Source organism: Callionymus lyra, chromosome 1 (assembly GCF_982586985.1).
Source record: "Callionymus lyra chromosome 1, fCalLyr1.hap1.1, whole genome shotgun sequence".
Lineage (NCBI taxonomy): Eukaryota > Metazoa > Chordata > Actinopteri > Syngnathiformes > Callionymidae > Callionymus > Callionymus lyra.
The window spans coordinates 31,639,735-31,656,095 of NC_141818.1; the positions used below are offsets into that span (position 1 = coordinate 31,639,735).

General features: G+C 45.0%; 3 protein-coding genes across 5 annotated transcripts; 1 reads left to right on the forward strand and 2 right to left on the reverse strand.

The window, feature by feature from the left end:
• Positions 1–321: 321 nt before the first annotated feature.
• On the reverse strand, positions 322–4,137 carry fam161a (FAM161 centrosomal protein A). Its single transcript, XM_087782973.1, has 7 exons — positions 3,945–4,137; positions 2,947–3,191; positions 1,659–2,876; positions 1,326–1,493; positions 1,098–1,197; positions 865–986; positions 322–575 (listed from the first exon to the last, which is right to left on the reverse strand). Exons 1-7 carry the CDS (start codon positions 4,098–4,100, stop codon positions 353–355), a joined length of 2,232 nt encoding a protein of 743 aa, XP_087639099.1. The 5' UTR covers positions 4,101–4,137; the 3' UTR covers positions 322–352.
• Positions 4,138–6,477: 2,340 nt separating this feature from the next.
• Positions 6,478–11,036, reverse strand: cct4 (chaperonin containing TCP1, subunit 4 (delta)). Its single transcript, XM_087801937.1, has 13 exons — positions 10,766–11,036; positions 9,903–9,955; positions 9,557–9,646; positions 9,380–9,488; positions 8,798–9,062; positions 8,393–8,525; positions 8,116–8,255; positions 7,956–8,052; positions 7,478–7,588; positions 7,290–7,420; positions 6,820–7,054; positions 6,643–6,756; positions 6,478–6,568 (listed from the first exon to the last, which is right to left on the reverse strand). The coding sequence occupies exons 1-13, from the start codon at positions 10,875–10,877 to the stop codon at positions 6,554–6,556; spliced, it is 1,605 nt and encodes a 534-aa protein (XP_087658063.1). The 5' UTR covers positions 10,878–11,036; the 3' UTR covers positions 6,478–6,553.
• A 160-nt stretch (positions 11,037–11,196) lies between these two features.
• pus10 (pseudouridine synthase 10) lies at positions 11,197–15,694 on the forward strand. Of its 3 annotated transcripts, none has more exons than XM_087801934.1 (18): positions 11,197–11,280; positions 11,917–12,052; positions 12,620–12,850; positions 12,929–13,015; positions 13,078–13,112; positions 13,169–13,283; positions 13,348–13,409; positions 13,476–13,521; positions 13,602–13,684; positions 13,745–13,830; positions 13,898–14,023; positions 14,088–14,144; positions 14,772–14,848; positions 14,909–14,964; positions 15,018–15,135; positions 15,194–15,336; positions 15,419–15,518; positions 15,579–15,694. In XM_087801934.1, exons 1-18 carry the CDS (start codon positions 11,219–11,221, stop codon positions 15,630–15,632), a joined length of 1,674 nt encoding a protein of 557 aa, XP_087658060.1. In that variant the 5' UTR covers positions 11,197–11,218; the 3' UTR covers positions 15,633–15,694. The 3 variants fall into 3 exon arrangements, with proteins under 3 accessions (XP_087658060.1, XP_087658061.1, XP_087658062.1); XM_087801935.1 differs by having other exon boundaries at positions 13,620–13,684; XM_087801936.1 differs by lacking the exon at positions 11,197–11,280 and adding an exon at positions 11,327–11,349.
• The last annotated feature ends 667 nt before the right edge of the window (positions 15,695–16,361 follow it).

Consider the following 16,361-nt stretch of genomic DNA (forward strand, 5'->3'; position numbering starts at 1 on the left):
CCGCCCATGTATGACACTCACTTAAAAGTGGCAGGCGTCACAAGAGGGATATTAAATGAACATATTGAAAAACATTAATGCTAATGTCACTTTAACTACACAATGAATACATGCAATATCGTACGTGTCTCCAACTTTGCTTTAAATTCAATCCGTCAAACAAACTCACAGAAGAGTAAAGATAAAAATGTTTATTTTTGTTTCTATATGGAGCCATAGGAGCCGACCTAAAACAAATACACAACTTTTCATCGCTCTCTAGTTTCACATCCTCACGTATAAAACTAAGAATCTGTAAAGAGAGCAGGTGAAGCCGTTGTAACTGTGGGCTGGACGTCACTGGAAGCTTCTTTCACTGTGCACCAGCATCCTCGTCCTCCTCAGAGCAGCTGTGGTGGTCATCAGAGTAGTGCCGACTCTGGTCCGCGTCGGGGCGCTCGTCGTCATCCGAGCTGCTACGATTGTCCGACGGGTTGTCCGACTCCTCCTTCCTGTCCGAGTCTGTGTCTCCATCATCCGGGACAACTTTTCTGAAGCGACCAGGCTCAAAACAGACTTCTGCTTCGTCTTCCTCGCTGATGGAAGGATCGACAGTGACAAACGATCAGAATATTGTGATATGCATTTTGGAAAAGAACAAATGTTTGACTCTGAGAAACTCATTCTGCTTCTCTCCTGGATTAAACATACCAGTGGGACCAGCATCACCAGCCTGATAAAGGACCAAAGAACTAACATCTCTGCAAACTTTCAAATGACTTATGGTGAGCATTACTCGTGTACACAAGTGTTCACATCAAACTCAAATTGTGCATTAAAAGCGGGTTCACTATGTCTCCAGAAACCAACAGGTTTAACCCGTACCTCTGTCTTGAGCAGGACTCTTTGGGTGCTGAACCGGCCTTCTCGATGATAAAGTCCTCGGTCAGGTCGCACCTGTGCAGCTTCTCCGTGAAGTGTTTTTCAGCAGCCAGTTTGGCGTTTTTCTGATTAAGAAGTCACATGGAGATCATTGACATTCGTCGGTCAAGGTTCATCAGACAGTACACACTCCAGCACTGAACTCTTCTGAACAAGGTCCAGATTCTTTGAATCACCTGAGCAACCTGCTCCAGCAGCAGCGGCCTCCCCTTGACTCTCTCTTGGATCTCCTTGATCTCCTGCTGGTACTCCTTCCTCCGCAGCTGGTCTTGTTTTCTGGAAAAAGGATGTTGTGTGATGCTGCGTCAATTCTCTTCCATTTTTTATACTTATAAATGAAGACCATGAACAATGGCTTGGAGGTAGTCCTCCAGCAACTATGTATCCAACTGTGGTATTCTTACCTAAATTCCTTGAGTTTGTTCTGATGGGTCTGTGCAAGAGTGAGGTGAGGATCGTTGGCCTGGGCCCGCTTCAGCACCTCCCTCTGCAGCCTCTTCTCCTTCTGCTTCTTCTTCTCCTTCCAGCGCTCCTCTGCTTCCTCCATCTTCCTTCTCTGCTCCAGGGCCTGTCTTCTCAAGGAGACAGTCCAGTCAGGAGGAACGGAGTAAAAGGGAGGGTCAGGAAGGGTTCCAGAGTCTCATTCGTCAAAGGGTAAAAGCTAGAGGATGCTATGGGCTGGACTGGGTGTCACTTCGTCATCATTCATGAAAGACATTGGAGTTCCGCAGTAGTACCTCACTGCTTCATATCTCTTCTTGGTTGCATCTGTGACCTTGGCAGGAAGGGCCTCAAGGCTGCCTGAAAGGGAGGAGCAGAGGCTTGAACTCGGGGTCCGGGGTGAGCCGGGGCCGAGGTACGGCCAGCGATTCATCTTCGGGCTAGTCTGGTCTTTTTCAATGTCGGCCAAAATACGTTCTCGATGCGAAGAGATCTGCGACGTTTTTAATTCGAAGGGCTCACAGGCTGTTGTTTGCTTCACGTCTTTACGCTTCTCCATGTTTCTCTTGAAGCGTCGGTATCTAGCATCAAAATCGGGGACCTCTTTGTTTATCTGAGGGCGGTGGGAAAAGGAGTCCTCCCCGGAAGCCTTCCCTCCATCTTGAGACGTCTTGCGAACACCCAGCCTACGAGCAAGCATGCTGTGAGGCATGGATGCATTATGGAGCGTCTCCTCGGCTCGCATGTGTATCTTAATGGAGCGATAGAGGTCCTCCTCCTTCATTTGCTCTCCCGACGCTGCGGCTGCATAAACAGACTTGGGCACCGGCTTGGCTTTGAAAGGTCTGACCTTCTCCTGGGAACCAGCCTCCGAGGGCTGATGCTTCTGCTTCTTCTTGAGCTGCTCTCTCTCCAGGAAGCTAAACGGCTTCTGAATCTTTCTCATTCGCTGTTCCTCCTGCTCTTGCATTGCTTTGCGCCGCTCTAGGCTTCGCTTCTGCAACTCCTCGTATAGCGGTAGATGAACGTGTGCAGGCACCGGACTGGCCCGGAACTTAGTCTGGCACTCGGTAAGCTCCTGCAGCTCCCGCTGCAGTTCTGCATTCTCATGTTCCAGCTCCGTACGGCTCTTGACGCGACGCCTTTGACTCTCTGCCTCTCGTAGAGTCATGTCGAATGGTCGGGGCATCGTTACTCTGTGCGTCCAAGCCTTCTGACGTCCTTCCTTCTCTCTAATCCTCCTTTTCACTTTCTCTTCATCCATCCTCGGGCTCTCATTGGCAGGCAGTGAGGAGGTGGACCGATGGCGGCGACTGGGCGTCAACTTGAAGTCCTGCCACATGTTCTTGATGTGTTCTTTTGGAGAAAACTGGAGCCCCTTCTCCACATCGTTGTCCAGAGGTTCCGCTCCATCCGAAATATCGGATTGTCTCGAATCTCTTCGAAGCTCGACGGCAGACAAGGATTTCCTCAAATGGCGTTGGCCCGATGAACCAGTCATTGCAAAAGATAACCTGGTGGTGGAGAAGATCACATGAACATTGATTGGTCGTGTTCTGATTCTTCCTTCTTTAGTCCTCTTACTTGCGTTCAGCGTCCAGCCTGACCACGTCCAGAGGCCCCAGGGCCTGGAGCTGAAGCTTGTCGTGGTACATGTTTTCCAGCTCAGCCATGGTGCGCAGATGGGCCTTCTTCAGTTCTTCCAGCTTGCTGTAGTACTCTTTATTTGAAAAGAAAATCTCATTCAGGTTTAGACGTTCTCCCGCTTCTCTGTGGTCTCCTATAATGTCTTCGTCACAATAGTCTGAGCACGAGTCCTCGTACTCCAGCTGAAACAGTCAGGGGGGAAGAACACATCAGTACATGACGAAAACGTTGCAAAACAAAACAGGTGATCGATCTCAGAGGCACATCAAAAACTTATATTAGTGTAAAAACAAGATAGCATGTACAAAAATATACTAGGAAAACAATGATGTCTCATGAATTGGCAAACCTTACCTTTAGAAGTCAGAATGACTGCATCTTGAACTATATTTGCTAACAAGTACATTTAAAATGTCCATCTTTTAATACACCATCTATCACAGTTGAAAAACTTTAAATTGTATTGATGGGAACATGCTCAAAACCCATCTTCTTGGATTGTATGTGAAGTCTTCAAGGAGATTTAAAGAGGAAACGCGTGTGGGAGGGATCTGGCAGCAGATCAGGACTAGTTTGTTAAGCGTATTATCTGTGGTTGTGGCGCAGGAACATATGTTGGCGCAGATTGACACGACAGTGCGGCTCACCTGAGAACCTTCGTCAGGTAGCAGTGTCAGAGTCTGTGCCGTTACACATCTGACGAGATCAAACGGAGTGATCAGTCTAAACTGTTCTTTTTTCATCACTTATCTTTCAGACTTACGTTAGCCCCCCGCGACCCCCATAGGAAAATAAGCGGCATAAATGTAATGAATGAATACAAAAATAAGCTTTAATAGTTGTCAAATACGTCAATAAAACGATTAGTTAGTACCCAAATAATGCTTGATGTCATCAAACTGTCTTTGCGCTACTGAAAGAAAAACGGTTTGTACCTCTTTCTCGTAGTCGCGGTTGTCCACGTGATGTGACGCCGAGAAGGGCAGACCTCTCTCGCGCTCGTACGAGGCGAGCGGCGCCCTCGTGTGCGGGTCCACCGGGGTCTTCAGACAGGAGGTGACCAAAACATTCGCCCGGTGAGGGTTCGACATCACTGCGAGGTGAGATTTGAGCAGGTGTGAAGTTAACAGTCGCTCCCAACGTCTGTCGGTCAGCTGCGCCGTTGCTAGGTGACATGGCGTTGGCTTGAAACGGAAGTGACGCAACAGAACACAAATGAGGTCCATGTATCCTTTGGTCGTTGGGTTTCCACTCAAAAGCTGATATACTCATAGTACACATTTAAATCTTTACATTTCAGTATGAATTTTATTGTGTCGTTTTCAACTTTTGATATATATATATATCTCTTTTTACATTCTTACTAAAGCAAAAACATTCAGTTATAACAACTCTGGAAAAATCTTACCACCTTTTGTTGAGGTCTGGACAGACGGCAGCGCTGATGTGTCATCATTCTCTTCAGCGAGAGGAATGTCGATCAAACATCGATGACGTTCGATGATCATCTTACCTTTCTGGGCGCAGTTTTAGTGTATCTGCCAATCAAATGAGGTCTGAATCGGCAGATCTGTTGTGTGGAGTCCCTGAAGGTTCTGTTCTGGGTCCTTTATTGTTTTTGCTGTACTTGATTCCCCTCGGTAAAATCATTCAGAGATTTCCAGATGTTTCTTATCACATTTTTGCTGATGACATCCAGCTCTACTGCTCTTTTGACCCAACTGAGCCCCAAAGGCTGAGCAGCTTAGTCAATTGTTTGCTAGAAATCAAACAATGGCTGAGTGAAAACACTTTACAGCTAAATGTGGACAAAACTGAAACTCTGGTTATTGCTCCTGATGATAAGATTCCAGGGTTGAGTCAGTACTTGGGTGACTTAGGTCAGTCTGTCAAACTGAGCCTGAGAAACCTGGGTGTTGTATTTGATAAAGACATGTCTCTTGTTCGACACTGCAGAAAACTGACCAGAAACTGTTTCCTTCAACTGAGAAAAATCTCTTAACTTAGGAAAATGTTGTCGGAACATGATCTGGAGCTTGTAATCCATGCGTTTGTTTCTTCTCGTCTGGACTATTGTAACTGTTTGTTTTCATGTCTTAACAAGAAGGAGCTGTCTCGCCTGCAGTTGATTCAGAACTCTGCAGCGAGAATTCTGACCCGCTCAAGTAGGAGAACTCACATTTCTCCGATCCTTAAAACTCTTCACTGGCTTCCAGTTTCTTTCAGGATCAACTTTAAAATTCTGGTTCTTACTTTCAGAGCTATTCATGGTCAGGCTCCTCCTTACATCAGTGATCTGATCCAGCCTTACACCCCAGCTAGGGCTCTGAGGTCTGTGGATCAGAATCTACTTATGGTTCCACGCACACGGCTCAATACCAGAGGAGAGAAATCTTTTCAGGCTGTTGCTCCTAAGCTTTGGAACGATCTTCCTCTCTCTTTGCTCTTGATGGAGTCTACTGACTCCTTTAAGAAACACCTTAAGACGTTTCTATTTGTTCAGGCTTTTCCTTGAATTTCTCGAACTCCTGTGTTGTTCTCAGTATTATCTTGATCTTTAAAGTATGTACTTTTTTTGAGTATTGTTTTGATTGTCTAAGTGCTTTGTGACCCTGGTCTTAAAAGCGCTATATAAATAAATATTACTTACTTACTTATAGCGTATTTGTCAATAAGGTAAAGCAAATAAGCATATTTTCACTGGTAGTAGGCCATTAAAAACATTTGATCTTCTCAACAGGTCAAAGTAATGACAAGTATGAAGGAGCAAACTAAAGCTCTAGCGCCACTATTCTGTAGTGACAAATCAAAGGCTCATTTTCTTTAAAGCATCGACAGGACTATATGGAATGTCCAGACTTTATATTGTGAAGGGCTCATGCCTTTCTTTTGAGGTCACAATTAAAGGGATTTCTGGCCAAGAGTTCTGACCAGCAGCAAATACGACAGTTGCCGAAGCTAGGCTCAGGCAAGGGAGGAGATGGACGGATGAAACTTCAGTGATAAAGGGACTATTTTGGGAGGGAATGGGGGACAGAGGCAAAGAGAACCATCTCCATTGATGCTGGACATCTGATCTCAGATGGTTAGCAGCAAAGAAACAGTAACAAATGTTTCTCTTCAAGAGTCTTAGCTTGTTTATGATTTAGAAACATGTCACATGAAACCATCTTTGTATACTCATTTGTTACCAGTGTAATAGTTATATTACTTGTTTAAAGCATTTAGACTTTTTTTTCCTTGAATACAATTCAAGAAATGATGCAAACCTTCAATGGAATGTTTCAATTTATACTTAAAATATATAGAAAATGAAAAGTGTGCAAGAACACTGTTCTACAAGAAGACATTTTAACTTTTCATATGGAAGGAGATCCTGGGGCAGAGACGGGTCTCCTTTGAACTGGAATAAATACGTGACGAGTATGTAGATACTGAAGGAAAGATTAAATGGAAAACGCAACAAAGTGACAGTAACAAGCATCGACTTTTATTAACTTAGACGAGGTAACAACAGGAGCACGCATCGGCAGAGTCTTGTCATCTATCTGGTGTTAACCTGCAGGGAAAGAGATAAAGACTTAAAATCTGTCAAAACTATGGTCAACCAGAAAACTGGCCGAGGGTTCTCACCACGTCATCAATCTTGAGGATGCTGCGGACCGTCTCCGTGGCCAGCGTCAGTGCACTGATGGATACAAGCAGCGGCTGCACCACCAGCTCTTCCAGGATGTTTGAGATTCCTCCCTGTCAGGAGAGAACAGTCTCAGATGATGTTCACACCGACCTACTGGAAGATTGTTGACTCACCTTGCGGACGTTGATGCCGGCCATCTTGTCTCCTTGAGCGTGTTTGTTGCGGAGTTCAGTCACAGTGCAGATGGGGTTGAGACCTGCGTTCTCTGCAAGCGTGGAGGGGATGACTTCCAGGGCGTCTGCGAATGCACGCACACAGTACGCCTCCATGCCCGGCAAAGTACGCGAGTACTCAGCGAGCCTCAAAGCCAGCTCGATCTCTGGAGCGCCGCCGCCTGCGATCAGAGCCCTGCAGAATGAAATTGTACAACTTAGTATGAAAAGCTTAAAAGCTAACTCATGCTAGCTCTTGAATGTAAACGTCTGGTGTGCCACAATATTAAATGTCTGAACATAACTTAATCTGTTGTCACATAGACAATCAGACACAAGTTAAATGTTCATGTTTCTGTTCCTCTGTTCGTTGCGCTCCTGCAGCAGGAAGTGATGTCAGGGCGCCTTTGGCAGAGGAAAAGCTTCCTCACCTCTTCTTGACCAGACAGCGAATAACACAGAGCGCATCATGGATGGAGCGCTCAGCCTCCTCGATCACCAGCTTGTTGGAACCTCGGACCACGATGCAGACCGTCTTCCCCGGACTGCTGCAGCCTGTGATCTGTGACAAGAGAGTTAACGCTAGTCGCTCCACATGAAGTTCCGAGTGTCAGCTCACCTTAATCAGCTTGCCAGATCCATCCAGGTTCACTTCTTCAGCCAGTTCGGCAGTGCCCAACATCTCCGGGGTGAAGTGGTCGATGTGTGCGATGGGCTTTGTGCCAATGGTCTAAGAAAGCAATGTGAAATGTGGTTACCATCTTCATCTCACTGCTAATAAACAATCAGATGTCACCGTTTTAAATTTCAAGCCTCCTTCACACCTCATTTTTAGATACCATGTAAAATTCTGTCTCAAAAAAAACTGTTGTGACTGTAGGACCTACCGAACATGGATCAGATTTAGGGATAAACAAGTCAAGAAAACAGTTACCAGCTGTAAATTTGTCAAAAGTCCTAACACATTAGTGTCAATGTCTAGGTGTTTTTAGATTGTAATATGTAAGATATTTATCATCTCATTTTTAGAATCGACGTCATTTTAGAGTTCCAAATGTTGGAACGTTAATACATCTAGTTTAGTTGTTGTTGCGGACCTTGCAGATGAACTCAATGTCCTCCCTCTCGATATCCTTCACGACCATGATCTTCATCTTGTTGAGGAAGTGAATGGCGAGGTCGCTCAAAGCGTCCCTGTTGAGTGACGAGAGAGGTGGTCAGCAACGAGTCTTCCGTCAGTCTGGCGTCAGGTCTTACCTGAGGATGGACTTCTGGATCAGAAGGACGTTGCAGCCAGCTTTCTTGATCTGCTTGACCAGGTTGAGGATGTAGGCGCGCTCCTCCCGCAGTACGCGGTCCATCTGGGCGTAGTCGGACACTACGATCTGGTTGTCCATCTAAAGATGAGCAGGCAGTGAGTCGAGGTATCTACTAAATATGATTCAAAAATAATGTTCCCGGTTTCAACTCTTTTACCCACTAGATCACACTAGTCTGATGAAGGTACACTATAAGCATTTTCGGCAACACTCACGTCAGTTTTAGGTGGTGACAGGCAAAACTGGATAAGTCCAATCTTGGCCTTCTCCACACGGTTCACTCCGGTGCTGGCCACCCGCTGGGTCAGAACCAGCCCATCCACCAGCTCGCAGTCGTCAATGGTTCCTCTGAACACATGAAAAAAAAAAAAACATTGATTCATTATATAATGTCGACCATATTCATTGTGACCGGGAAATTCTCCCGTCCATCTTTTCAACGTATATGATATGAGAATCTAAGAGTGTGTGAACGCCTCCACATCCAGCCTGTTACAACAACAGACCGAGGAGATTGGTGGCGATCACGTTTCTCTACCTCTGTTTCTTACGCTACTGCAGGAAGTGATGCAGGAGCGACTTCGTCAGAGGGAAGGCAGGAGAACACAGAGTCGTCTTACCCGAGCTTCTTGATGACCTTGATGTCCTGCAGGTCGACCCCGGTTGCAGTGGTCGGGTCGATGACCCTCATGACGGCGTCCACGCTCATGGGCGCCAGCAGGCTGGAGTATTGCGACACCACCTTGGAGCACAGCGACGTGGTGGCGCTGTTGAGCAGCGTCTCACGGTCACTCAGCTGCACTGGACGGCTCATGGCTGTCAGCACTTCCACACCCTTGTCCACCGCTTTCTGGAAGGACTCGGAGATAGTGGTGGGATGGATTCCTGGAGGGGAGAAGATCAAGATCGGAGTTAAATTGAATTATTTTTATACCACCATCATGTAAATTTAACCACAAAAGCAACTGAAATTGATGCCAGCATTATTTTGAACATTAATACAAATCAACTGTATTTGTGTGTCTGGTATCGTTATCTCTAATAAAGAAAAATGTAGGTTTGATGGACAATTCTTATTTAATGTAAACCTTCCCAAGTTGTCTTCCCATGGCTACTTGAGTTGCGTTTAAGTAGAACTGCAAAGATGCTTCAGGAAAGAAACTGAAACCATCAGATACAAAGCATGCAATATCTCCTCTCACCTCGCTGCAGCAGTTTAGAGCAGGCGTCCAGAAGAGCTCCAGCGATGACGACCACAGACGTGGTGCCATCACCGGCCTCGATGTCCTGAGCTTTAGACAGCTCCACCAGCTGCAACAAAAGAGGACCCGTTTGGTGTCAGATATGAACAGAATCCAGGTCTAGAAGGTCAAACACACCATCTTGGCGGCTGGGTGGAGGACTTGCATCTGCTTCAGGATCGTGGCTCCATCGTTGGTAATGGTCACGTCACCTTTTTCATCCTGGATCTAAAAAAGACAAAAAACGGTTCAGAATTCTGGACAACAAGAGAAACAAGGTTTTTCATCCTGAACATAGAATCTAATCATTTAAAGTGTTACCTGACGTGCAGAGAATGACAATCATTTGTTCATTATTATCTGTCATTTTTATTTCAAGACCATTATAATTTTCTCCGTCAAAGTGAATCACCACCAAACATCAATTTATCACTGAAAATACTTATGCGACACATTTTTCATATTAAAAGTGATTCGAACCAACCATCTTATCCATTCCTTTGGGTCCAAGACTTGTTCTGACGGCATCAGCGACAGCTTCGAACAATAACAGTGAACAATTAGTGCAACCAAAACTCAAACAGAATGATAGGATACACTCTTTTTTTATATCAAACATCCGAGTCACCAACATATAGTTTTGTTTATTAAGGTTGCTTAATTTGGCTTGAACCAAGTTATGAGGGACTGAGCTGAGCCAGAAGAAAACTCCCCACAGTTACAAAGGTTTCAGTATAGAGTGTCTTTGAGAGCAAAGACAACCATGAGTCTCTGAGTGGAACGGTTTATCCACCAAGAGAAGTCAGTAGATGTTTTCAACCAGCAGGAGGCCCTTGCACATCCTTGGGCAATAACATCGCCCAATTAATTTAGGCTGCTAACACTAAAGGAAGTGGACGCCATTTTGAATATATATAGTACTACTAAATATTATTATGAAGCACCGATTCCTAAGATGAAGTGATGACCTACAGGTTTAAGAGGTCTTTGTGTTTGGTAGCAGCATGGATGGCTGGCTGAGGGCGTGGAAGGATTCTGGAGTCATAAGGAAGAAGCAACTAAACGGGGGGGTTTATTCATTTCCAGCCAATATTGTGGGTGTAGTCAAGACATAAGACATTATTGGGGTCTGCTGAGTCATGACACTAGCATGCTAGCAAGTGGTAGCACAGTGAAGAACAAAAAGCGATGTAAGCATGATGCGTTAACAAGGTTTAAAAAAATAAAGGACTTTATTAGTCATTGGATACCGTTAGACTAGTGGTAATTTTGGAATAAAGAGTTTAAATAAGACATTTAAGTTGCGGGAAAATGGTTTACTGAAAATGACTTTAAATGGGCTTTTACCTTTGGCAGCTGAAATATTGCTGAACCGAATTTGAGCCGGTTTGTCGCGGTCCACGTACGCCCCTCCATTGTGTTTGCCTGCCGGTCTCAGGCCCATGTTCATCTCGGGCATCTTGAATTTATGGTCGACTCTAGTTGTCCGAGAGAATCTTCAGAACACTGCGGATGTGTTCTGGTTTTCAAAAAGCCTCAGTTAGGCTTCGGATGGACTCGGATTAACGTTGTGCCACACGACCCGGTTCAGAAGCTTCCAGAGCTGCCGGCTGAGGAAGACGAGAGAGGAGCGTCAGACGTGACGTGCGCAGACTATATGAGTCGATTGTCGATTTGAGCGCCGGATCAAATCCGAACACACGATTTATTATTAAGATCTAAACAGTGAATAAGTGGTCAATTTATTGATCAATAAATGAATCGCTCTTAATGTAATGATTAAATATATCCATTTTATAAATGCATAAAATATCTGTTGTTGATTGCTTTTGCCTGTTCAATAAAACGCAACCAGAAATCAGGTTCGTACATTATTTGCTCATCAAACCAACACAATATCTCTATATTCATTTGGAATATTTATAGTTTAAGTGAGTTTAAGTTAAAGTGCTTTTGTCCCTCGTTAGCTTAGCAGTACTACCATAAAGGCGGTGGTACAACGCTGAACGCTAAGCTAGCCTAGTGGTCAGCATGCTTTAGCAGATGTGTGGATTTTGCAAACAAGTATAAATCTTGCTACTTTGACGTAATAAAGTTTCATCGAAATGTGTAGAGTCGAAATCCATGCATCGCAACCGACTTAAAAACCCTCATCAGTTTTCAGCAAAACATGGTAACATTAGTATATGTTTTGATGCGAGTCTTGGCTCTATCTGCACCTCGAGGATGACGTCATTTTGATAGATAATCTATCTTTTTTCCTTCGACAATACAAACAAAAAATTTTATACGTGTTCGGACACCAGACTCTGGTCAACCTGCATTCTTGTTAGTTTGTCCTGCAGCATAGATGGTGTTAACTGCACTAATAATTCATTAGAAGACAAGAGTGACAGCTTAAAGAGGACCAGGAACAGGATCCTCAATGAGTCGCTTCCCTTATCCGGGTGGTGGTAGGTCTGATCTAGATCATGTGACGAGTCTCTCTTCCCTCTCAGGTCTGAAACCATGCTTCCGCTTAAGGAGAAGGACAAACCCATCATCCAGAAGCTTCTGTCGGCGGGCTGCTGCGCTCGCTGCATCCTCAGATTCTGCTGTGTCAACGTCCAAGCGGCCTATAGGAAACCGCCAGATGTGAGTTTGTAAATGTCGCACACAAAAGTGATGTTAGTCAAAGTTTGAATTATTGGACACTTTAAGCACACTCTGACTTGAAAAGTCATCATGTAGCACAAACATTTGCTTATTGCGCATCAAAATCCCTTCCATCTGAAACCGTTTCCTGCCATTGGAAGTCGACATTTTAATTATAAATATATGGATGAAAACCGTTAATTTTGTAGGTCATGATCTTGACAAGTATTTAGTGTACTTTAAATTGGAATGAATTTTAAGGTTCTTTTAGTTGACTTGAACCAACCTTGGTGGGTTGTATTGTCTTTTAAAGTATGTATTTGGTGGCCAAGTAAAGTGAATTTTTAACTCTATTGTTTTGTTGTTTAAGTGCCTTGTCATCCTGGTCTGGCAAGGCGCGTCACAAATAAAAATGACTGACTTAAATTATATTTTCATTTTGAGCTTACCTTGTGTTTTCCCTGTTGTTGTTGTTTCGTTTTCCATGTGGTTTGCATGAAATGGTTATGCAGGTAGTATTTAGTTATTAAGACCTGCATTGAGGGCTTACTTTTTCTTTTACTCCAGGAAACTTTGACTTGCCTGAAAACATTCATTGGAAATGGAGAACTCATCGAGGATCCCTCACCTTCAGGGGCCGCAGAACCTCCGCCCAGAGATGAAGCAGCAGCAGCAGAAGAAGAATCTAACGATCCACCATTTAAAAAAGCCAAACTTGAAGTTGACCTCACACCACAGGTGTGCGTGTCTTGTCTCGGGGCCCTAGAGCACATGTGCAACTCTACTCAGGCAGAAAAGGTGAGACGATGAGCATCACAAGCTAGTTTTTAAAAGAGTGCATTTTAAAACTTTTGCTGAGGCTCAACCTCTTCTCAGATCGCAGAAGCTGTGAAGATGGAGAAATACGAGTTCGATGCAATGATGCTATCTGTGTCGCTGCCTGCTCAGCTGTGTGTGCGGGAGGTGTGTATATATGTGTGTTTCTATGACTTGTCAACTGACCGTGTGTCTGTCCTCGCCTGCAGCGCTCTTGTTGGCTCTTTGTGAAGAGCGACATCAGGTAATTTATGGTCTTCCACCACTTGTGAGGTCCTCTCACACGACTCTCCTCCTCAGAGCCAAGAGTTGCGTTCTGGACCAGGACGACGTGGTTCAGGTGAAGGAGGTCTACAAGTGGGTCATGCTGAGCCTAGTGGCCAAGGAATTGGGCGGCGTTGCCATGGCAACTAAGGTAAACCAACTCGTCACTTTGTTGCAAGTATGTACGAGCTCAGGATGTTTGCAAACCTCCTCAGGCCCCATTAGAGGTCACCATCGCCTTTACGCACCCGGAGACTGACGCAGACTGCCACTTCCTGTGAGTCCAGCTTAAAACCCTTAAACCTGATTGTCAAACTAAATGTCACTCTGTGAATCCTCCCAGAGCCTCAGAGTGTTCAGACTGTTTTAAACCCACTAAGAACAAGCAGGTGAGTGAAGCAGAACCTGGTCATGATGCTGCATGTGGATCGTCTGTGTCAGTCTGGCGCCCTCTAGAGATCAACATCAGTCATTAACGTGTCTGCAGTCGGTGTTCACCAGGATGGCGGTGGTCAAAGCCCTGGACAAGATATCAGACATGAAGTTCCTCAAGTGAGTCGAGGTGACAGATGTTATTGTAGTAAGAGCTTTTACTGACGGTCCTGTTAACAGACACTTCCCGGCTCCGCCCCCTCGGCCGGCCTCCAGCTGCTCGGCTCAGGACGTCCAGTGTCTCCACACGTCCGTCTACATCGCAGGTTCAGCCACGGTTGATCCCGAGAGAGGTGTGTGCGTCTCCTGCTTTGACAGTGATGTGGTGTTCAGGCAGGTACAACAAGTACTGTCGCAGCCTACCGCAGACGCCCTGGCTCATCAACGGCGAGAGGAGGATGGAATCGTCTGTGGAGGAGCTCATCTCAGCACCGGTGCTGGAGGCCTTCAGGCCGGACGGTGGGTCGGCCCGGTTCTTTGTAAGCATTCAGAGGTTTAACAAGCTCCAATGCTTTCTGTCTAGGAATCAACTTCTCTTCTTCTGGACGAGAGGATGTTGATGTTCGAACTCTGGGGAAAGGTGAGACGTCATGGCATTCACTTGAGACGTCATTAAAAAAGTCTTCACTTCAAAAAAGTTTTCACTTCAAACGTAACTGGAAAAGTCACGGTGTTCACTTGAGACGTCATTAAAAAAGTCACGGTTTTCACTTCGAACGTCACTGGAAAAGTCACAGTGTTCACTAGAAGACGTCACTAGAAAAGTCATTAAAAAAGTCACGGTTTTCACTTCGAACGTCACTGGAAAAGTCACGGTGTTTACTAGAAGACGTCACTGGAAAAGTCATTAAAAAAGTCACGGTTTTCACTTCGAACGTCACTGGAAAAGTCACGGTGTTTACTAGAAGACGTCACTGGAAAAGTCATTAAAAAAGTCACGGTTTACACTTCGAACGTCACTGGAAAAGTCACGTGTTCACTAGAAGACGTCACTAGAAAAGTCACGGTGTTCACTGGAAGACGTCACTAGAAAACTCACGGTGTTTACTAGAAGACGTCACTAGAAAAGTCACGGTGTTTACTAGAAGACGTCACTAGAAAAGTCACGGTGTTTACTAGAAGACATCACTAGAAAAGTCACGGTGTTCACTAGAAGACATCACTGGAAAAGTCACGGCGTTCACTAGAAGACGTCATGTCGTTGCAGGTCGTCCATTTGCGATGGAGCTGGTGAATCCTCACAGGAGTCGACTGAACCAACAGCAAATGCTGCAGCTACAGGAGGTTCTGGTCACATGACTCTGTCAGAAACATGCAGGAGTCTGACGGAAAGCTTTCTTTCAGAGGGTCAACAAGTCTTCAGAGAAGGTTCGAGTCAGAGACCTGCAGATCGTCAGCAGGTGAGACCTTCTGTGTGTGTTGATGACAGAAGATGAAGTGTGTTTGTGTCTAGAGATGCAATGAGTCGGATGAAGGAAGGAGAGGAAGACAAAACTAAAACGTACACTGCACTCGTCTGGACGCAGAAACCAATCGACAGCTCTGACATCGTCTTCATCGACAACGTTAAGGTGGGTTCTTTGGCGCCCTCTGGTGGAAACTTCCCTATAACCCATCATGTTTGATCAGGACCTGACACTTGACCAGAAGACTCCTCTCAGGGTTCTGCACCGTCGCGCTCTGGCTGTGAGACAGAGGGTCGTCCACAGCATGAACACTCGGTACCTGGACCAGCACCATTTCTATCTTGGCCTGAAGACCCAGGCTGGCACGTATCCTCCAGAGCATGGTTGATGGTGTGTGTGTGAGAGCACGTGTTCATTGAAAAACGGGTTCCTTTACGTTCTGATTCAGCTACGTCAAAGAGTTTGTGCACGGAGACTTTGGGCGCACCAAACCAAACCTTTGCGAACTTTTGCAGACGGATGCAGATATCCTGGAGTTGGACGTGGAGGTAAAGGGGGCAGGGAGGTCAAGCAACCAATATCTTGACATCCACTCATCTGTTTTTCAGTCCGTAGATGTGGACTGGCCTCCTGCGATCCCAGACCCAGAGTCCTGCTCATGAACCTGACCAGCACAAATTCATTCTACAGTTGTGGAAATAAAAACCTTTGAAAATATTTGAAATGGGCGACTGCAGCTTCTTTATTTTATAAATGTATATATATATTTAGCTTTACGTGCCTGGCGGTACCATTAGTGTGTTTGTGTGTAGCTTGATGGCTTCTGTTCAACAACCGTGACGTTGCACCATGGGATTGTTTGTTGCTAATGCTAGCAGCTATGGTTAATAGATTAGTTGGTTGTTGTGTTAAAGTGATAGTTCACACAACATTCACTCATTTTCTCCTCACCCTTATGTCGACTAATGTTGGGATTATTTTAATAAGAGTAATCTGTTCCTTTTTAGAGTTAAAGACAAATGTTTGTTCATTTTAATGTAGTGACTGGAGCTCAGTTGTTTCAAAAAGACACTTAAAAACATCCAAATACCTCCATACTGCTCGTCTGTAATGTCCCTCTTGTATTGAAGCCTCAACCTTAAGCGTGATGGCCGAGCAGCATCCACTATAAACAATCTTAAAATATAGACTTGTTTAATATTTTCAGGAACATTCCTCATGATGAGGCTTCATTCCAAGAGGGACGTTACAGACGAGCAGTATGGAGGTATTTGGATGTTTTTAAGTGTCTTTTTGGACGAAGAAAAGTACTATTTGCTAATTAAAACATACCATTTTGTCTATAACTCTTTATAAGAACAGATTACTCCAAAAAGAATCCAAACCATTAG